Here is a 23,365-nt window from a genome sequence, read left to right on the forward strand (position 1 = left end):
ATGAACCGCCTTGTGGTCTCCCTGGCCACTGCTTGGATGCTCTGCAGCTCAGCCGGCTCGGAGAGAATCTTTCATTCCCGAGACCGTTCCGATATCAGAGTGGCCCACCGGGCGATCCCCATCGCTGGGGAGAGTTCAGCACAGGTAAATCGTACAGGCTGACACAGAACAGAGACAAAATCTGTGATAATCAAGGTCTGTAGCCTCTTAAGCACTGAATGCATGCTGCAGCTAGAGTTAATATATGTTAGAGTATGAGTTTTTTGTTGGAGTTTTGTTGACTGATTTTCGGTTGTTTCAATGGATTGCAATAAATAATTAAACGAATCCACCAAAACCAGCTGGAATTCTGAAACAAAATGCTGGAAAACGTTACCAGGATGCAGCCTACATGAGAAGGTATGAGGTCAGATAAAGTTGCATTGTTTTCTCTGGAGCATTCGAAGCTGAAAGGGAGAACTGAACGAAGTTCATAAAATTGAGAGAGGAATACTTGGGATCTTCTCCACAGCTTAGAAACGTCTAGAGGTTGGGGACATACATTTACCGTAAATTGAGAGAGGGGAAGTTTAAAGGCGATGTGGGTGTGCGTGGGGACGGGGAGCAAGCTTTTCACGCAGAGAGTGGTTGGTACTTAGAACTTGCTGCTAAGGGGAAGTAATGGAAGCGGACACAACAGAGGCATTTGAGAGCCGGTCAGACAGTCACAGGTACATACAGGGAACGGAGGGATGTGAATCACGTTGGGCAGCGGGGATTTAGTTTAATTCGGCAGTGCAGACACTGTGGGTTGAAGGGCCTGTTCCTGTGCTGGACTGTTCTATGTTTTCTGTTCTATGTTCTAATTCAGCAGGTCAGACAACATCCGTAGATGGAAAAGCAGTTAGTGTTTCATCTATTCTCTCCTTCTCAGTTCTCAGGAATGGCCTTTGAACTGAAATACTAATTGTTTCTCTCTTTCCACGCTTGTGACTTGGACTGCTGAGTGCTTCCAGTGTTTTCTCTTTTGATCTTCAAGCGTTAACTAACGTCCTCCTCTCTGCCCCAATTAGAAGTTCCTCTCCAGGTATGGATGGATGCAGCCTGTTGATTGGGAGGATGCTGCACAACACGTTGCGGCTGCAGCCGCAGATGAAGATCCGGCTCCGCCGGACCTGAAGAGCACTGTTGGAGAAGACACTGAGGTCCTGCATCAGATGGAGCCATCGCCAAACCAAGGCGCTGCGAGCCCGGCTTTTATTGAGGCATTGAAAGAGTTTCAGGAAAGCAATGGGCTGTCAGTTACTGGTGTTGTCGATGCGCCCACAAGGGAGGCAATGAATGTACCAAGATGTGGAGTACCAGACCAGAAGACCCCACCTCATGTCCCAGCGTCCCCTCATGCCACAGACAGGATCAGCCAGGCAGCTGAGAGCAGGGCCAACATGACCGGAAGCAAACTTGTCCGCAAGAAACGGTTTCTGCGCCGCTTCTTTCACGGCCAGAGGTCCAGAGGGAGGCGTATGGAGGTTGCCGATGGCAACGTTTCTGGCCTGGTCTTTGGCAAGCGCAGGCTGAGGTGGCGGCTGCTGAGCGAGGGTTACAGCTCTCAAATGTCAGTGACCGAGCAGCGAGCGGCCATCCGGCTGGCCTTCAGGCTCTGGAGCGAGGTCACACCCATAGACTTCGAGGAGGATCTGAGGTCATCGGTCGGTGCTGTGGACATCACGTTGGGATTTGGAACAGGTAATGGGGTCAGTGGGTCTCTGATCTCTTATTGAAACCAAAAGAATGGGATTACGTAGGATTAGGGAATTGAAGGTTTGGGGTGGATTTGATGAGCTAAAGAGCACGACCTTCCCAACCACTGAGAACATTTTCAAAGACCGGACTCAAGAAGGCGTCATCTATGATGAAGGACCCTCAACATCCCGGACATGCCCCCTTCTCATTACTTCCATCGAAGAGTTGATACAGAAGCCTGAAGACCCACACTAAACACGTTAGGAATAGCTTCTTACCCTCCACGATCAGATTTCTGATCAGTTCATGAGTCCATGAATATTACCACACTGTACCCCTATTTGCATTATCTATTTATCTTTTGTAACTTTACGGTAATTCTTTTGTCTGCCACAGAACAACACATTCCATGAAATATATTGTGATAGTCTAACCCGATTCTGATTCAGACTCAAATTTTGACTCATTGACTTTATTTGGCAAATATAATTATGAGCCATCAGGCTCCTGACCAGCATGTATAACTTTCCCCACCTCAACACTGAACTAATTCCAGTACTTATCGACTCACTTTCAAGGACTCTACAACACACGTTCTCAGTATTATTTACAGCATTTATTTATTGTTATTATTTTCTGAGTTTGCGTAGTTTCTTTTCTTTCGTACATTGGTTGTTTGTCAGTCTTTGTGTGTATTTTTTCATTGATTCTATTGTATTTCCTTGTTCTACTGTGAAATCCTGCAAGAAAATAAATATCATGGTTGTATATGGTGACATATATGTACGTAGATAATAACTTGACTTTGACTTTGAAGTCTGAACAGAGACCAGTGTTACTCTGGAGTTCTTTGCTTTACTGTGGCAGGAGTTGTTCTGGCCAAGGAGAACCTTGCACCAATGAAATATCAGAAGAAGAAAGTTACCGTTTTCAGTCCCATTGTGAACTTCCATCACTAGCTACCAACTCCATCTTGCTCATTGGCATCTGTATCAAACAAAAGCAGACCATTCCAAGAAATGGTTTCTTGACTCTGAGATGAACGTTGTTGCATGTACTCAGGCCAAGAAGAAGACCATGTGGCCATGGTGTAAGTACTATGTAAGTTATGGTCTATCTCTGCCACATCACCCGCTTCCGCTCCTCTGCTGCTGAACACATAATGCCTTTGTTGCCTTCATACTTGAAACATGTTCCAGAGCATTCTATTCACATTAAATTCAAACCCAATAACTCTACTAAATCTTACCCAGTCCTCATGACATCTGAACTTCTTCCTGACCTGTGACCCCTGACCCTCTCATCTCTCTTCCCTCTCTGGTTTCCTGCTGCACTTCTGCTTACGAGTCACGTCAGTGTGAATACTCTCAGCTTTGCCTCCTGATCCCTCCGTGGCCACACCTCTCCCTCTTTCACTCACACCTTCCAACCCTGAGCCTCTCTGAGCTCCTCCATTTCTGGTTTTCTGATCATTCCCGATTTTCATCTCTCACCAGTGCATGTTGTGCCTGCATCTGCCCAGAACCTAAGTTCTGGACTCCCCTCAAACCTCTCTGCTCCTTGGCCTCGCTTTCCTCCCATAAAGCACTCACCAAAAGCTCCCTCTCTGACTAAGCTTTGGGTTTTCTGCTCAAGGAATCCCTCCTTCAGCCCGTTGTTTGCTTTCACTCCTGTGAATTGTTCTGTCGTGCAAACACGAGGAAATCTGCAGATGCTGGAAATTCAAACAAGGCACACAAAATGCTGGTGGAACACAGCAGGCCAGGCAGCATCTATAGGGAGAAGCACTGTCGACGTTTTGGGGCGAGACCCTTCGTCAGGAAGGGTCTTGGCCCGAAAGGTTGTTCTGTCGTGTTGGCAGTGCTACATAAATGGAAGCTAGTGCTAGACACAAAATAAGCCCTGACACCAATCCAGGATTTGTGCAGCTTCTGATTGTTTACACCCATGTGGCCACCTTAATAAATAGCTCCTGCACCTAATAAAGTGACCATGTTCAACATCTTCTGCTGCTGTAGCAAGTCTCGACATGTTGTGCATTCAGACATGATCTTCTGCACACCTCTGTTGTTATCAGTGGTTATTTGATTTACTGTCGCCTTCCTGTCAGCTTGAGCTGTCTGGCCATTCTCAAAGTTCTAGGTAACTTTATTATCAAAGTACATATATGTCACTATATACAACCATGGGATTCGTTTTCTTGAGGGCACACACGGTACATCCAAGACTCAATGAAAGACTGCAGCCAACAGGACAGACATACAGCAGGACATGCAAACTACACTAATAGAAAAGAAATAATAATAATAATAAAATAAATAAGCAATAAATATCAAGAACATGAGATGAAGAGTCATTGAAAGTGAGTCCACAGGTTGTGGGAAATGCACTGTGATGGGGTGAGTGAAATTATCCCCAGTTGTTTCAGAGGGGCAGTAACTGTTCCTGAACCCGGTGGTGTGAGTCATGAGGCTCCTGTACCTTCTACTTGATGGCAGCAGCGAGAAGAGAATATGTCCTGGATGGTGGGGGTCCTTGATTATGGATGCTGTTTTCCTGTGACAGCTCTCTGTGCAGATGTGATACTCCTCTGACCCCTGCTAGTCACTGAAAGATTCTCCATTCTCTGTAAACTGTTGTGAAAATCCCAGGGCATCAGCAGTGTCTGAGATACTGATGCCGTCCAGCATCTACAATCATTCCATGGTCAACGTCACTTCGATCACATTTCTTCCCCATTCTGATGTTTGGGTCTGAACAACAACAGAACCTCTTACCAGTTCTGCATGCTTTTATGCATTGAGTTGCCGCCACGTGATTGGCTGATTAGATATTTGCATTAACGAGCAGGTGTACCTCATAAAGTGGCTACTAAGTATATATCTTGATCACTTTCCATTAATTCCTAGTACTTTGCTGTACACAGTTGACCTGATATCTATATAAATGCAAGCTATTTGGTTCTGCTGCAGTGTGTAAACTCATTTGCTAGACATCTTTTAGAAAACAGAAAGGCACACCTTTCTCTACCAGGACCTTTATTACTCAATGTCTAAGAATTTGAGGGCTGAGCCTGACATGCTGCTTAACCAGAAGTGAGGCAGGGATGATGTGGTATGGGGATGGGGGTGACTGGGTCAGGGGTCACAGGGGTTGAATAGGTCAAAGGTCACAGCATGGGGAGCAGTTCAGATTCATGGAGACTGAGCAGGACTCGGTGGTACAGGCACCAAATTTGAATTTAAAGTGAACAGAGCGCAGGTGCTTGTGCTCTGGAGAATGGAGGTAACAGAAGCGTAAAGTATTCAGTAGCCGAGAAGCAGAAGCAGGTTGTCTTGGTCTTGTGCGTACGCACAGCAATATCCATCTCAGGGTCAAGATTTTTGCTGTCTGTTTCGGTGTATGTATGATAAATAAATTAAATCTGAAGCTGAGTTCTGGTGCTCACCACTCATCTAAAATACGGCAGCCCTGAAGAGCCTAGTGATCTCTGCAGCAGTAAAAATTTCAACAATCTATTCTTCATCTGATTGATATCCTTTTCTCAGGGGTCTGTCTGTCTTCACTGGGCTCGAGGGGACTGTCTTAGCCCTTTCATTTGGAAATATTGTCCCAGATTTTCAGCTGTAATGATGGTAAAACTATGAATACCTCCTTGATTTTTAGCCTAATTATTATCTCCTGATGCAGAGCAACCCTGCAGATACTTGTAGACCCCTCCAGCAAGACCAACGCCAACTCAGGTTACTTATGAAAATCTTACTCAAGTTATACAAGGGGTGATTGATAAATTTGTGGCCTAAGGTAGAAGGATTCAATTTTAGAAAATCTAGCACATTTATTTTTCAACATAGTTCCCTCCTACATGTACACACTTAGTCCAGCGGTCATTACATGCACATGCAGTTCAACTCTTTGAGTGATTATGCAGAAAGTTTTAAGTTAATAACTCATGTCCTTCTACCTTAGGCTACGAACTTATCGATCACCCCTGATGAGTTATTAACTTCAAACTTTCTGCATAATCACTCAAAGAGTTAAACTGCATGTGCATGTAACGAGAGCTGTATAACTCATCCCCTTCTACCTTAGGCCACAAACTTATCAATCACCCCCCCCCCCACCCATGAAGATCAAGTGATTACTTATGCTTCACTGTTGTTCAATACCATCGTGTCACGAATGAATCATAATTACAGCATTCATAGGGCTTTTGGGGTAAGATACGGAATTAGATTGCCAGGCCTTTCTTCCGAGGCCGCCCAGGTCGGGACTCGGCCGGATTTGAACTCAGGACCACCTACCTCAGAGTCCAGTACTGATGCCACTACACCACCGGCTGGCCCTCTGGACCACGATAAGTGATCAGCAAATTACTTGGCTCAAGAGAGATAATCTTGTGAATGAATCGCAGGCACCACAGTAGCGTGGTAGCTAGCGCAACACTATTGCAGCTCCGGACATCGGTGTTCCGAGTTCAATTCTGACTGCACCTGTAAGGGTTAATTGGTCATTGTAACTTGCCCTGTGATTAGGCTAGGGTTAAATAGATGGGTCGCTGGGCGATGCAGCTTGTTGGCCCAGAAGGGCCTGTTCCATACTGCATCTCTAAAAGAAAATAAAAGTTCCTCGTAAATAGGGGCCACGGTAGTGCAGTGGTTAGCTCAATGCACCAGCACCAGCACCAGCTCTAAGATTGGGGTTTGATTCCCACCACAGCCTGTAAGGTGTTTGTATGTTTTACCCGTGAGTGTGTGGGTTGTCTTATTTCTTTCCACAATCCAAAGATGTACGGTTAAGGTTAATTAGTGAGTTGTGTGCATGCTATGATAAACAGCTTTAAGCTCCTCGGCATCCACATCACTGAGGACCTCCTGTGGTCTGTACAAACCAGTTGTGTGGTGACAAAGGCACAACAGCGCCTCTTTCACCTCAGACGGTTGAGGAAGTTTGGCATGGACCCCCAAATCCTAACAACTTCCTACAGGGGTACAATTGAGAGCATCCTGACTGGCTGCATCACTGCCTGGTGTGGGAACTGTACCTCCCTCAATTGCAGGGCTCTGCAGAGAGTGGTGTGGACAGCCCAGTGCATCTGTAGTTGTGAATTTCCCATCACTCAGGATACTTACAAGGACAGGTGTGCAAAAAGGGCACGTAGGATCACTGGGGACCCAAGCCATCCCAGCCACAGTCTATTCCAGCTGCTACCATCTGGGAAGCAGTACCGCAGCATAAAAGCCAGGACCACAGGCTCCGGGACAGCTTCTTCCACCAGGCCATCAGACTGATTAACTCATGCTGATTTGAGTGTACTCTATATTACATTCACTGTTCTATTTATTATGAATTACTATGATTGCACATTGCACATTTAGACGGAGATGCAACATAAAGATTTTTACTCCTCATGTTATGTGAAGGATGTGAGAAATTAAGTCAATTCATTGATGGTGCCAGAAGCATTTCGCTGTATGTTTCGATGGACATGTGACAAATGAAGCAAATCTTTGGGGTGGCACATTGGTATAAGCTGTTATGGCGCCAGTGACCCGGGTTCAATTCCACCACTGCCTGTAAGTAGTTTGTACATTCTCCCTGAACTTGCTCCCACATTTCAAAGACATACGGGTCAGTAGGTTAGTTGGTCACATGGGTGTAATTGGGCAGCGTGGGCTCGTTGGGCTGGTAGGGCCTGTTACCGCGCTGTCTCTCAAAATAAATAATTTTGTTTCGGGACTTAGAGGAAAAATGACAAAAAAACAGCAATGATATCTCAACTTGTCAACCAGATGTTTCAGAAGGGGTTGGAGAGATACACAGGGCAATTGGAACAAGATTTATCCATTTCAATATCACCATGGCTGATCTGCCCCAGTACTCATATCCTCACTGCCAGAAGATGTCCTGTGAATGAACTTTCACATTACTGCAAAGAAAAACCACATTTATCAGGATACTTCAGCCATTATTTCCAAGTTTGAAACTTTCCTCCAAGTGAGATTAAACAGCAAACTTCAAAAAGCTGTTTGAAACATGACAGAACAATGAGAGAGAGTGAGAAAAAGGTTGAGAGAAAGATTAAGAGAGAGAAAGAAATAATAGAGAGGGAGGAGATGGCGGTGAGAGAGAGAGAGGAGAGAGAAAGATGGAAAGAGAGAGAGGAGAGGGGGAGAGAGGGAGAAAGATGGAAAGAAAGAGAGGGGAGAGAGGGAGAAAGATGGAAAGAAAGAGAGGGGAGAGAGGGAGAAAGATGGAAAGAAAGAGAGTGGAGAGAGAGAGAGAGAGAGAGGAGAGAGGGAGAGAGGGGAGAGGGGAAGAGGGGAGAGGGGAAGAGAGACAGAGAGAGAAAGGAAGAAATATTTTAAACTGTCCTTTTTTCCTCAGGACGCCACCTAGGCTGCTCCCAGGCATTTGATGGGGCTGGCCAGGAGGTGGCGCACTCGTGGCAGAATGGAGCCATCCACTTTGACGACGATGAGCATTTCACCGCTGCCAACAGCAACCAGGGCATCAACCTGCTGAGGGTGAGCTCCCGGAGGATGATTCTCCAGGCTGGAGTACGTGGAAGGGGAAAGATGAGGGTTGGGCGGAGAAGGGTTAGAAGCAAAACCGAAAGCAAGAGTGAGCCAGCCGTGTTGCTGTAGTCAGTGTGACAGTGTCATCCCTATCCACAGTAATGAACAGTCATGGTTGCATTCGGTCCGTGATGACCATCCGAGCAGAGCGCCTGGAATGGGTGACAGATGAGAAAAGGTTAAGGGTGAGGTGCAATCATTCTGCAGTCCCCACAGAGAGAAGGTCGTAGATTACAACTGATTACAGTCACAGCGCCCAGTCAGACATTTAATCCACAACCAATCTCTTTAAAACAAACTATCTGAAGTGTGCTGTGTGCAAATTGCCCGTTGTAAGATATTGGAGCAGAATTAGGCCATTTGGCCCATCAAGTCTGCTGCGCCTTTTTGATCATGGTTGATCATTTCCCTCTCAACCCCATTCTCCTGCCTCCTTCCTGTAACCTTCAACACCCTGACTTACCAAGAATCCATCAACCTCAGCCTTAAATATACTAAATGACCTGGCCTCCACAGCCGCCTGTGGCATCGAATTCCACAAATTCTCTGACTTCTGGCTCAAGAAATTCCTCATCTCCGTTCTATTCTAAGGTTGTGCCTCCAGGTCCTAGACTCCCCCACTACAGGAAACATCCTCTCCACATCCACTCCATCATTGAAAGGTTTCAATGAGCTCCCCCTCATTCTTCTAAATTCCAGCGAATACAGGCCCATAGCCATAAAATGCTCTTCATACCATAAGCATTTCAATCCCGGGAATCCGTTTCATGACCATCCTTTGAACCGCTTCCAATGTCAGCACATCCTTTCTTAGATAAGGGGCCCAAAACAGCCCACAATACAAGTGAGGCCTCACTGGTGCCTTACAAAGCCTCATTACATCCTTGTTTTTATATTCTAGTCCTCTCAAAATGAAGGCTGACATCGCATTTGCTTTCTTCACCAGCAATTCAACCTGCAAACTAACCTTTAGGGAATCATGCGCAAAGACTCCCAAGCCCCTTTGCACCTCAGATTTTTGAAATTTCTCCCTGTTTCGAACATGGAATATACTTCTATTCATTCTACCAAAGTGCGTGACCATACACTTACAGACACTGTATTCCATTTGCCACTCCTTTGCCCATTCATCTAATCTGTCTGAGTCCTTCTGCATCTTCCTAATACACTCAGTGGTCATGTTATTAGGTATAGTAGAACCTGGTGTGATCTTCTGCTGCTGTGGCCCATCCACTTGAAGGTTCGATGTGTTGTGCAGTGAGAGGTGTTCTTGTGATGCACGGTAATTTGCATTCCTGTCACCTCTCGCCAGCTTGAACCAGTCTGACAATTGCCCTCTGACCTCTCTCATTAACAAGGCGTTTTCACCCACAGAACGGCTGCTCACTGGATGTTTTTTGCTTCTCGCACCATTCTCTGTAAACCCTAGAGACTGTTGTGCATGAAAATCCCAGGAGATCAGCAGTTGCTGAGTTCCTCAAATCGCCCCGCCTGGCACCAACAGTCTTTGAATTGTCAATGTCACATTTCTTCCCCATTCTGATGTTTGATCTGAATAACAACTGAACCTCTTGACCATGTCTGCATGCTTTTGAATTGCTGTTACATGACTGGTTGATTAGATATTTGCATTAATGAGCGGGTGTACAGCTGTTATCTCATAAAGTAGACACTGAGTGTACATAGAACATAGAAGCTTAGAAACCTACAACACATTACAGGCCCTTCGGCCCACAATGTTGTGCCGACCATGTAACCTACTCTAGAAACTGCCTAGAGTTTCCCTACTGCATAGCCCTCTATTTTTATAAGCTCCATGTACCTATCTAAGAGTCCCTATTGTATCTACTTCCACCCCCATCACTGGCAGTGCATTCCATACACCCACCATTCTTTGTGTGAAAAACTTACCTCTGAAATTCCTTCTGTACCTACTTCCAAACACCTTAAAGCTATGCCCCTCACGTTAGCTTCAGCCCTGGGAAAAAGCCTTTGGCTATCCACATGATCAATGCCTCTCATCACCTCATACCTACACATAAATACTTTATAATATACCAATGTACATAATCAAAGGGACGTGAAAGATCAGAATCAGAATCAGAATCAGACTTTAATCGCCAAGTACCTATGCACATACAAGGAATTTACTTCCGGCAGATGTTGTCTCTCTGCTCATAACAATAATAATGATAAATATAAATGAAAATATAGATTATACATACAGGTAGTGCAATCCAAGTAATAGTTAGCCGACAGTTAACCGGCAGTTAACTGTTCAGCAAAGTGACCGCAGTAGGGAAAAAACTTCTCCAGTGCCTATTAGTCTTAGTCTGGAGGGATCTGAAGCGCCTACCAGACGGAAGCAGATCAAACAGTCCGTGCGCAGGATGGGAGGAGTCCTTTATGATGTTCCCCGCCCTCTTCTTCAACCTGGAATAGTACAGGTCCACAATAGAGGGCAGGGAGGCTCCAATAATGCGCTCGGCAGTCCTCACTGTGCGCTGTAGTCTGGTTCTATCCTGCTTGGTGGCGGCTCCAAACCACACAATGATGGAGGTGCACAGGACAGACTCAATGACTGCAGTGTAGAACTGCAGCAGCAATTCCTGAGGCAGACCGTATTTCCTCAAGAGCCGCAGGAAATACATCCGCTGCTGGGCCTTCTTCAGGATGGAGCTGATGTTCTGCTCCCACTTCAGATCCTGAGAGATGGTGGTTCCCAGGAACCTGAAGTTCTCCACGGTGGACACAGGGCTGCTGAGGACTGTGAAGGGAGACATAGCGGGGGGATGTCTCCTGAAATCCACTATCATCTCCTTTGTCTTGAGCGTGTTCAGCTCCAGATTGTTCCGACTGCACCAGAGCACCAGTTGGTCCACCTGCTGTCGATATGCAGACTCATCACTATTCTGGATGAGTCCGATGATGGTAGTGTCGCCTGCAAACTTCAAAAGCTTCACATAGGGGTTGGAGGAGGTGCAGTCATTGGTGTAGAGGGAGAAATACCTTTAAGCGTTAAGTGGAGAGCTGGAGAAGGCTGGGTTTCTGCTTTAGGAAGAGAAGATGAGTTTTCACACTGCCTGGAGATATTGACCCAGTCCTCAAAGATCAGAGGTAACTGACGTAGAATTAGAGTGAAACTCTAATAATCTGCTTTCTGGTTCTTCAGGAATGCTGACACAGTGGACTTCCCGCAATCTCTCCAAGCAGTTGTGGCTGTACTTCCCAGACTCCCTTTAACACAGTCGTCCGCAACCTCGGGTCTGTGGAGCTTAGGGGACTGAAGGGTAATCTTACAGAGGTGTATAAGTCACGAGGGCCATAGATGGGGTAAATGTACCTAATCTTTTTCCCAGGGCAAGTGAGGTGAGGGGGGGATAGATTTAATGGAGATTTAAAGAATAAAAGATTTAAGTGCTTCTACTTCCTCATGAGGTTAAAGAAATTTGGCACTTCCTTCTTGACCCTTACCAGTTTTTAATCAGCACACCACAGAAATCATTCTTTCTGGATGAATCAAGACTTGGTATGGCTTCGGCTCTGCCTGAGGCTGAAACAAATAGGAGAGAGTTATGGACACAGTTTACCACATCATGGATACCAGCCTCCCCTCCGTGGACCCTGTCTACACTTCTCACTGCCTCAGCAAAGCAGCCAATGTAATCAAAGACCCCGCCCACTCTGGATATTCTCTCTTCTCTCCTATCCCATCAGGCAGAAGATACAAAAGCCTGAAAGCACGTACTACTAGGTTCAAGGACAGCTTCTACCCTGCTGTTACAGGACCTGTCACCTCAAAATCCACCTCATTATAATCTTTCATCTTACTGGTTACCGGTACTGCACTTTCTCTGTAGCTGAAACACTTTATTCTGCAGTCTGTTATTGATTTCCCTGGCTCTACCTCAATGCACTGTGTAATGAATAGATCTATATGGACAGTATGCAAGACAAGTTTTTCACTGTAGCTTGGTACAATAATAAAGTGAGTCCAATTCCAATTTAAAAGGCATTTGAATAAGTACCATGGATAGAAAAAGTTTATAACAGCGATTCCCAACATTTTATGTCATTACGAATACCATTAAGCAAGGGGTCCATTAGAAACGTTTAGAAGGATATAGGTCAAACACAGAAAGATAGAAAACATACAGCACCATACAGGCCCTTCGGCCCACAAAGCTGTGCCAAATATGTCCTTACCTTAGAAATTACCTAGGCTTACCCATAGTCCTCTATTTTTCTAAGCTCCATGCATCTATCCAGGAGTTTCTTAAAAGACCCTATTGTATCCACCTCCACCACTGTTGCTGGCAGTCCATTCCACGCACTCACCACTCTCTGAGTAAAAAAACTTACCCTTGACATCTCCTCTGCACCTACTTCCCAGCACCTTAAAACTGTGCCCTCTCGCGCTAGCCATTTCAGCCCCGGGAAAAAGCGTCTGACTATCCACACGATCAATGCCTCTCATCATCTTATACACCTCTATCAGGTCACCTCTCATCCTCTGTTGCTCCAAGGAGAAAAGGCTGAGTTCACTCAACTTGTTTTCATAAGGCATGCTCCCCAATCCAGGTGACATCCTTGTAAATCTCCTCTGCACCCTTTCTATGGTTTCCACATCCTTCCTGTAGTGAGGCGACCAGAACTGAGCACAGTACTCCAAGTGGGGTCTGACCAGGGTCCTATATAGCTGCAACATTACCTCTCGGCTCCTAAACTCAATCCCACGATTGATGAAGGCCAATACACTGTACCACAGACTCAAACTGCGCAGCTGCTTTGAGCGTCCTATGGACTCGGACCCCAAGATCCCTCTGATCCTCCACTCTGCCAAGTGTAGGCTTAGGGGGACACTTTGGTCCATGTGGACAATTTGGGCTGAAAGGCCCGGTTCCACGATCTGTGACTTGAAGGAAGATTTTTGACAGCTGGACAGATGAAGTGGTTACCATCAGCAAAGCAAGGGAGAAAGACGAACAGTAACTCGTGAAGGATAATGTCTGACGGGAAGGGACATGACACCGATGAGTGTGACCGAGTGGTCATGTTTCTGAGCACGGAGCAGGACCTCTGGCTTTGAATCACTCCCTTGTCGGCTGAACAGTTCCCTGGTTCTCGGCCTAACTCCCAGCGTGAGGTGGAATTCTGCTGCCATTTGTTGTTTCAGGTGGCAGTGCATGAGGTTGGTCACGTCCTGGGCTTGCCTCACACGTTCATCAGGGGGTCAGTGATGCAGCCCAACTACAGTGCAGAGGGCAGAGACGCGGAGCTGGCTGGGACTGACAGGAAAGCCATCCAGCAGCTGTACGGTGAGCAATCTCACTCATTGGCGGGAACTCATGCACTGGAAACTTGCTTCTGAGTTATTTTAGACCACAAGACAGAGGAACAGAATTAGGCCATTCAGCCCATTGAATCTGCTCCACCATTCCATCATGGCTGATTCATTATCCCCCTCAACCTCATTCTCCTGCCTTCTCCCAGTAACCTTTGACCCCCTTAATTAAACAAGAACCTTTTAAGAGCCTCTGCTTTAAATACACCCAGTTACTTGGTCTCCGCAGCTGTCAGTGGCAATGAATTCAACAGGTTCACCATTCCCTGGCTAAAAAAAAAAATCCTCCTCATCTCTGTTCTAAAACTCCAAGAGGACCACGACCTCGTTGTGGTTTGGAGGCTCGCGTGCCTCAGCGACGCGGAGAGCTATGTTGGCTGGAGCCAGGGCTTTTTGCTTTGGCCCCTAATAGGGTCACCCATGCCAAACAGGTCAAAGGGTAGGGGCCAGACTAAGAGTGGTCCACCAGTCCTCCAGGTTCAGGGGTTTAACTCAGAACTAACAACCCTGACTGGCAAAACAAAACCGTTGTGGTAACAGCAATGACGAATCCTTCTACACCTGTGTGTGAGGGTATTCCTGAGCCTGCACCCAGGACTTGCATGACTGACAGTAGTGACAACGGAGCTACTGACGCTGAACACCACTAGAGATGGAGGACCTTCGCTGCTGTCCTAAACACCAATTGTATAACAGACAGTAAGTAGTCTGTCCCAATGGGATGTCCATCTATTCTGAGTCTGTGCCCTCTAATCCTAGGCTCCCCCACTGATGGAAGCATCCTCTCTACATCCACTCTCTCTAGGCCTTTCAGCCTTCCAGGTAGTTGTTCAAGCACAGAGTGTCCTTGTGATGGAGGAGACGGACTGCAGCCTTGTGTTGAAGGTGCTTCCGACAGGGCGAGCAGTGTGTCTGCTTCACAGCCCCAGAGATCCAGGTTCGATCCTGACCCCTGGAGATGTCTGCGTGGAGTTTGCACGTTCTCCCCATGAATGTATGGGCTAACTTGGGTGCGCGGTTCCCTCCCACATTACAAGGACGTACGGATTGGTAGGTTAATAGTCTGTTGTAAATTACTCCACGGACACTGGGGTGACAAAAGAATCCGGGAGGGTATGAATGGGTGTGTGAGAGAATGGGTTATGGCAGGAGTACCCAATCTTTATGCTGTGGACCTTGACCATTAACCGAGGGGTCTGTGGAACCCCTGTGTTTCGGGGAAGTACCTGAGTGTGAGCTATTGATTCCATCTGACTATTTCCTTTGGATATAAAGGAACCTACTTTGTCCCATTGACTCCTCATTGGCTTACAGACGATCCAGTTCCTCCACTAATTTTTCCAGTAATCTCTGCTCCCCACATTCCCATCTCCTCCTGTTTCTGCCTCTCTACACCCCAGCATCAATTTACAGTGGCAGATTAACCTACCAACCCCGCCTCTTTGAGATTTGGGAGGAAACCAGTGCAGCCGGGACAACGTACGGACTCCTCTTCCACTGCACCGGAGGCCATATTGAACCAGGGTCACTGCTAGCTGTGTTGACTCGATGGGCTGAATGGTCTTCTTTGCTGTTATGAGAAAAAGTGTCATAATGTTGTCCAAGCAGGGAAAAGGGGAGGAGATCAGGACGTCACTGAACGTACTCCACCTGTCTCTGAACATCTCATTTCTCCTGGTGACATTCACCAGGGCGAATGTCTCTCCTTTCCTGAGACCTTCACCACTTACCTTCTCCCCTCTGTGACCAGGTGTATGTGAGGGGCCATTCGACACTGTCTTCGACTGGGTCCGAAGAGAGAGGGGCCCAGATGGCAAACTGGTCGTTGCCTTTAACACGTACTTCTTCCGAGACAGTTGGTACTGGATGTACGAGAACCGTAACAACCGGACCCGGTACGGGGACCCGCTGCCCATCTGCACCGGCTGGCATGGCATCCCCGGGGCGGGCATTGATGCCTTCGTGCACGTCTGCACGAGGTCCAAGGATGCCGCCTACTTTTTCAAAGGTAGTGGACGCAACAGTTTGTGTAACATTCTTTTGTGTAGGAAAGCTTTCCAAACCACTTCGTCTGTATGAAATGCAACGATGCGCCTCACGTGGAGACAATAATTTAGTTTGGAGAGGCAGGTTTGAAGGAGGAAAATGCAATAAAGAAACATTGAGATGGACTGACAGAAACATACACCAGGGAAACAGACACGAGCTTCTGCAGATACTGGAAATCTTGAGCAACACACACAGAGTGTTGGAGGAATTCAACAGGTCAGGCCGCATCTATGGAGAGAAAAGACCAGGTGGCATTTTGAGCTGAGACCATTCCTCAAGACCTTTATCAGGAAAACAGCCCTTTCAGCTTACTGATACAGTGCTGACAACCAGGTGAATGATTCTTGCTCAGTAAGGACATCAAAGATTATGGGGAAAAGGCATGATGGAATGACAGAGCAGACTTGATGGGCTGAATGGCCTAATTCTGCTCCTATATCTTCTGCTCATGGAATGGGACTAGCTAGTTAAGAAGCTTGGGCAGCATGGATGAGTTGGGCCAAATGGACTGTTTCTGTGCTGAATTGCTCTATGACTCTGTATGTTCCGGAGAAAGATCAGCTCGGGGCCCAGGTGGCCGAGGCACTGCCTCCAGCTGTGGAGGGACTAAATTCAGGGGTTTAGAGACCAGGACTAGAAGAGGGCAGAGAGGCCAGGGGCCTGTGAAATGAGAACACAAGGGATCAATGCCAGACAAGAGTTTGAAAACAATGAATATTTTGAATCAGCGTGATGCTTAACCAATAGCAGGAATACTCGGTGACCTTGGGGAAGCTGCATAAAGAGAGTTGGTATAGCATAAGGGGACAGCAAAGTTATTTTTCCACCTCTTTTTTCTTCTCCCCTCCCCTTTCCTTCTTAATTAATTCTCGTTTTGGCCTCTTGCCTCTTCTCTTCACCTGCCTATCACCTCCCCTGTTGCCCCTCTTGCTTCCCTGTCTCCTATGGTCCACTCTCCTCTCCTATCAGATTCCTTCTTCTCCAGCCCTTTACCTTTCCCACCCACCTGGCTTCACCCATCACCTTCTAGCTTGTCCACCTAACCTCCCCCCCACTTTTATATTCTGGCACCTTCCCCATTCCTTACCAGTCCTGATGAAGGGTCTTTGCCTGAAACGGCGACTGTTCATTCATTTCCACAGATGCCGCCTGACCTGCTGAGTTCCTCCAGCATTTTGTGTGTGTTGCTCTGGATTTCCAGCACCTGCAGGCTTCTGTCTCCTCTTTAACCAGAAGTACAACATGGTGGCTATGTCAGTTTATTTGGGCACTATCAGTGCAGAAAAGTTCGGAAAAACTTCCTCTCATGTTCAGTGGTTTAAGTCAGGCTAAAACAAAGCAATGCTGAGAACCAACTCAGCATCTGTGTTCGTTATTTTAAAAAAAAAATTTCAGTGTTCTTTGATGTGTCTGATCTTGTCCCTGACCAATTATTGTACTTCAAAATAGAGTTTTTAATCACTCAGGCGTAACCAGGTTTTAAATTATTTAAAGTGTATAAGATGCAGAACTATTTACAAAATGTCAGAGGAACTCAGCAGTTCAGGCAGCATCTATGGACAGGAATTATCAGGTTATATTCTGGGCCGAGACCCTTCCTCTGAATGTGTTGCTCTGGATTTTCAATACCTGCAGAATCCCTTGTGTTGATGCAGAACTAGTTTTTAGTTTTATTGGGGAGCAGTCATCACACACACACACACACACACACACACACGCACGCACGCGTGCACGCGCGCGCGCGCACGCACACACACACACACACACACACACACACACACACACACACACACACACACACACACACACACACACACACACACACACACACACACACACACACACACACACACACACACACCCTAAATCTTCCTTCACGTGTTTGACAGGAACTCAGTACTGGAGGTACGACAATGTAAATGATCGGGCCTACACACAGGACTCGCATGGTGTGAGTTATCCCAGGCTCATCTCCAGTGGATTCCCTGGCATCACCGGTCCAATTAATGCAGCCTTCTTCGACAGACGTGACCAGGGTATTTACTTCTTCAAGGACAGCATGGTGAGCATTACTTCACTACCTTACTGACGTTACCCTTCCTCTCTCCACTCTCTGTCAATGGAAACTGGCTGCGACACGGATGAGTGTTTACCAGATTGCAAAAACCTATTAAAACTAATTAGCTTGATACCATGGTCTGCAAGGGTTTCCTGTAAATTCCTGTAATACACTGCAGCTGATTTAATTCTGAGCCTAATAGTACTCCTAATTCTTGGAAGTACATTAACAATGATTCATTTCTTCGTTACACTTCAAGCATTAACACTGACATCCATAGTAAATAACTGTATGTTCTGATTTGTAAAATTGTTTTTGCACATCTGGCTAGCAGAGAATTAATCCATCAATTACAAAGCAAACAACCATTCTGTTAATGGCCCAAATAATAAAAATACGTAGATTTGACTGGAATAGTCCAGGCTGATACTCTTGTACAGGGAATGTTGTGCTTTCAAAAGTGAAATCTTTTAAATAAGACATTAGTCTCAAGCTTATATTTCTCAGTCAGATGGGCTTATGATCCCATGGTATTATTGTGAAGAAATCCTGGGCAATGTTTATTTCGCAAGAAAAAGGAGATACGACACATGTCCTTCCATCCATAGAACCATAGAACATTACAGCACAGAAACAGGCCTTTTGGCCCTTCTTGGCTGTGCTGAACTATTTTTCTGCCTAGTCCCACTGACCTGCACCTGGGCCACATCCCTCCATACACCTCTCATCCATGTACCTGTCCAAGTTTTTCTTAAATGTTAAAAGTGAACTCACATTTACCACTTTATCTGGCAGCTCATTCCACACTCCCACCACTCTCTGTATGAAGAAGCCCCCCCCCCATGTTCCCTTTAAACTTTTCCCCCTTCAGCCTTAACCCATGTCCTCTGGTTTTTTTCTACCCTAACCTCAATACTTTGATTTATAAAGGCCAATGTACCAAGAGCTCTCTTTACTACCCTATCTACCTGTGATGCCACTTTTAGGGAATTATGTATCTGTATTCTCAGATCCCTCTGTTCTACTGCACTCCTCAGTGTCCTACCATTTACCTTGTATGTTCCACCCTGGGTTTTCCTTCCAAAGTGCAACACCTCACACTTGTCTGTATTAAACTCCATCTGCCATTTTTCAGCCCATTTTTCCAGCCGGTCCTTTCCTTTCACCATCCAGGGCCCCAGGTGAAGCAGTGATTCACCTGAACTTCTGCAAGTCTAGTGGACTGCACGTTGTGCTCAGTGTAGTCCCCTCAAGAAAGGAGATCGCTTTGCGGTGCACCTGCATTCAGTCCGCAAGGGTGACCCTGAGCCTCTGGTTACCTGTCACTTGAGTTTCCTGCCCCCTCCCTCTCTTTCTGTATGTGGTTTCCTTCACTGTTGCAATGAAGTCCAACGCAAGCTTAATAAACAACACCTCAACTTCAGTCTGGGCACACAACAGCCTTTAGGCCTCAGTACTGAATTTGCCAACTTCAGGTCGCCACTTCCTTTCCGTTTCTATCAGAACTGGCCATTTCTGCCCACAATCCATCTCTGGATAAGTGTCGTCCCTCTCTAATTTAGGGCCAGTTTTGGTCTTTCTGGTAAAATAGTCCGACTAGATAGGCATCTGCTTCAGCTCTGCTGTTACCAACACCGAACAGACGAGAAAGCAGAACCTGGTTCAAAATTGCCACATCAACTCAGTTGGTCTCACCCTATCAGAGATATTCCCGCTGTTTGACCTCACTATCAGAGACATTCCCTCTGTTTGACCTCACTATCAGAGACATTCCCTCTGTTCGACCTCACTATCAGAGATATTCCCTCTGTTCGACCTCACTATCAGAGATATTCCCGCTGTTTGACCTCACTATCAGAGACATTCCCTCTGTTTGACCTCACTATCAGAAATATTCCTGCTGTTTGACCTCACTATCAGAGACATTCCCTCTGTTCAACCTCACTATCAGAGATATTCCCTCTGTTTGACCTCACTATCAGAGATATTCCCTCTGTTTGACCTCACTAGATATTCCCGCTGTTCGACCTCACTATCAGAGATATTCCCTCTGTTTGACCTCACTAAAATATTCCCGCTGTTCGACCTCACTATCAGAGATATTCCCGCTGTTTGACCTCACTATCAGAGATATTCCCTCTGTTTGACCTCACTATCAGAGATATTCCCGCTGTTTGACCTCACTATCAGAGATATTCCCGCTGTTTGACCTCACTATCAGATATTCCCTCTGTTTGACCTCACTATCAGAGATATTCCTGCTGTTTGACCTCACTATCAGAGATATTCCCTCTGTTTGACCTCACTATCAGATATTCCCGCTGTTCGACCTCACTATCAGAGATATTCCCGCTGTTTGACCTCACTATCAGAAATATTCCGACTGTTTGACCTCACTATCAGAGACATTCTCTCTGTTCGACCTCACTAAAATATTCCCGCTGTTCGACCTCACTATCAGAGATATTCCCTCTGTTTGACCTCACTATCAGAGATATTCCCGCTGTTCGACCTCACTATCAGAGATATTCCCGCTGTTTGACCTCACTATCAGAGATATTCCCTCTGTTTGACCTCACTATCAGATATTCCCGCTGTTCGACCTCACTATCAGAGATATTCCCGCTGTTTGACCTCACTATCAGAGATATTCCCTCTGTTTGACCTCACTATCAGAGATATTCCCTCTGTTCGACCTCACTATCAGAGATATTCCCTCTGTTTGACCTCACTATCAGAGATATTCCCGCTGTTCGACCTCACTATCAGAGATATTCCCGCTGTTTGACCTCACCTTCTCTGGTAAGATGGCTGTGTGCTTAGATACAGGGTCAACCAGAGATGCTGATGTCTTTTGTAAATGAATGTTTTACGAATGCAAGTCCCTGCTGGACATTAAGAACTTGAAATACTGCAGGTCTACTCCATCAGCGAATTGCTTGTTGGTGGGGAAACTGACAGAGCTGGACTTGGTGCGGACTGTGATGCAGCCTGCGACAGAGAGGCTTCAGTGCATGAAGCAGTCTAACGGGACTGATCACCTTAGTCGCTTTTCTTCCGATCGCAGAACTCTGTTGGACGATAGCGATGTGGAATACTGCAAGTGCAATCCATTGGTCTGTTGGCGGATGGTTGGGTGTGGATGGCAAGGGAGCTGGATAACCTCAGTCATAGTGAGAACTGGGTCTCAAGCTGCAATGTCATGTGTTTGCAGCCGCAGAGGGAGAGGTGTCGGTGTCAGGTGCTCTCCCGGAGTGCCAGAGGTGGTGTGGCATGTCCATGCTAGAGTGGGAGCTGCCCCCAGTGCTCGCTCAGCAGAAGGGAAAGTGTATTGTGTTTGACTGCAGACTGCTGCACCATTCATGGACTCAGGGACTTGGACTATTTTTTTTGTGTGACTGTATTTTACTGCTATCTTATACAAGTATGTCCCTTGTGCTGTGTATGACTGTTGGTATCTTGTTTTGTACCCTGGCCCCAGAGTAACGATGTTTCGTTTAACTGTATTCATGGGCATTCCTATATGGTAGAATGACAATTAAACTTGAACCTTCTCCACTGCTCAAAACTAACTGTTTTTCCTCTTTCTCAATCCTGAAGAAGGGTCTCTGTTCTAAAACATTAACTGGTTCTTTTTCTACAGATGCTGCCTGACCTGTTGAGTGTTCCCAGCATTTTCTGTTTTAACTTCAGATTTCCAGCATCTGCATTTGTTTTTCTGTTTTTCGATCACTGAACAGACTGCCTGGACATTACCGCATTACATTGTTGTGGGCAAAGTGGCTGCCTTGTTTCCCACACTACAACACTGACCATAAGACATAGGGGCAGAATCAGGCTATTCATCCCATTGAGTATGCGCTGCATTTCCATCATGGCTGATTTATTTGACCTCACAACCTCGATCTCCTGTCTTCTCCATGTAACCTTCGATGCCCTTACTTATCAAAAGCTATCAACTTCTGTTTTAAACAAAGACGGCCTCCACAGCTGCCTGTGGCAATGAATTCCACAGATTCACCACCCTCTGGCTAAAGAAATTCCTCCTTATCTCTGTTCTAAAGGGACTTCCTTGTACTTTGAGGATATTCCCTCTGTCCTAGACTCCCCCACTACTGGAAACATCCTCTCAATGTCCACTCTATCTCAGCCTTTCAATGAAGCCCTCCCCTCATTCTTCGAAACTCCAGCAAACTCCAGCAGGTCCAGAGCCATTAAACATTCCCCATACGTTAACCCATTCATTCCCAGGATCATTCTCGAGAACCTCCTCTGGACCTTCTCCAATGCCAGCACACCTCTGAGATCAATAAAGTATCTGTCTAGTTCTATACCTATCTATCTATCTATCTATCTATCTATCTATCTATCTATCTATCTATCTATCTATCTATCTTTTCTTAGATAACCTGTTCACAACTAACCACACTTCAGTTCAAAATGCTTGGGGACATTCTGATAGGAATGAAAATATGACCAATGTACATAAATGCAACTCTCCTTTCAACACCCAATGGCAATCTAAACAATTCCTGGAAAGAGTAATTTGGTCAAAGTACCTTATGAGCACAAGAGGAATTGTTCTACAGTGGGGCTTCCATTGACTCCTGGCTGGTGACCATTCAGTATGGTCGCTGGTACCTGATGAGTTCAAGTCAATGATGGAACTTAAACAGCATCGCTGGTTCGCAAAGCCAGAAATCACGGAGATGAATTATGTTTCTTCTGAAGGAAAATATGAAGCTTCAAATTTATTCAAATCACAATTAAACAACAACTCAGCAAAGGGCAGGTTAATACCTGCCTATTCCCTGCTGGGTATGTCCTCCTCCTCTGCCGGTTACAACTCATACTGTCCTTTCATTGGAGACACAAGAGTCTGCAGATACTGGAATCTGAAACAACATACAGGAAGCAGGAGGAACTCAGCGGGTCAGGCAGCATCTGTGGAGGGAAATGGACAGTTGGCATTTTGGGCTGAGACACTTTATAATCTATTTTTTTTTGTTATGTTCTCACCCTGTAACTGCTTCCATTCACTTACTATCCCGATATTTTTGTTTACCGCTATCCTCCTGCTTGCCCCGGTTTTACCCCATCAGACACATCCCCCCCCTCCCCAAGCTCCCTGCAGCTAAAAATCTTCTTTTGTCTGGGTGGTTCTGACCAAGGGTTTTTGACCTGAAATATTTGCTGTGTTTCTCTTCCCACAGAGGTGACCTGACCTGGGGTGTATTTCCTGCATTTTCTGTGTTTTTTCTCTGTCATCGTCAATAGAAATCTTCTCAGATCTCCACCATGCTCTGGTTCCAACAGGTCACTGCATTTAATGTCAACGCTAACCTGAGGGTCCCTGGCTTCCCTAAAAGGATCACTGATGTCTTCCCACCTGTGGACCCGGGAGATCATCCGTTAGGCAACCTGGACGCTGTGTATTATTCCTACACCCACCGGGCCATCTTCTTCCTCAAGGGTATTTACTTCTGGAGGGTGATAAACAGGCGCGACCGGCTGACCAACCCCAGCCTGCCCTACAACGGCCTCTGGCCCAAGCGTAAGGTCAGTGAGCAGTGGCTGGATATCTGCAACGTGCACACGTCTACCCTGACATGA

General features: G+C 46.2%; 1 protein-coding gene across 1 annotated transcript; it reads left to right on the plus strand.

Moving 5' to 3' along the window:
* Positions 1–23,365, plus strand: LOC140729082 (matrix metalloproteinase-21-like). Its single transcript, XM_073048459.1, has 7 exons — positions 1–144; positions 1,053–1,725; positions 8,110–8,249; positions 13,477–13,618; positions 15,395–15,652; positions 17,583–17,755; positions 23,069–23,365. The coding sequence occupies exons 1-7, from the start codon at positions 1–3 to the stop codon at positions 23,363–23,365; spliced, it is 1,827 nt and encodes a 608-aa protein (XP_072904560.1).

Source organism: Hemitrygon akajei, chromosome 1 (genome assembly GCF_048418815.1).
Source record: "Hemitrygon akajei chromosome 1, sHemAka1.3, whole genome shotgun sequence".
In the NCBI taxonomy this organism is placed as follows: Eukaryota; Metazoa; Chordata; class Chondrichthyes; order Myliobatiformes; family Dasyatidae; genus Hemitrygon; species Hemitrygon akajei.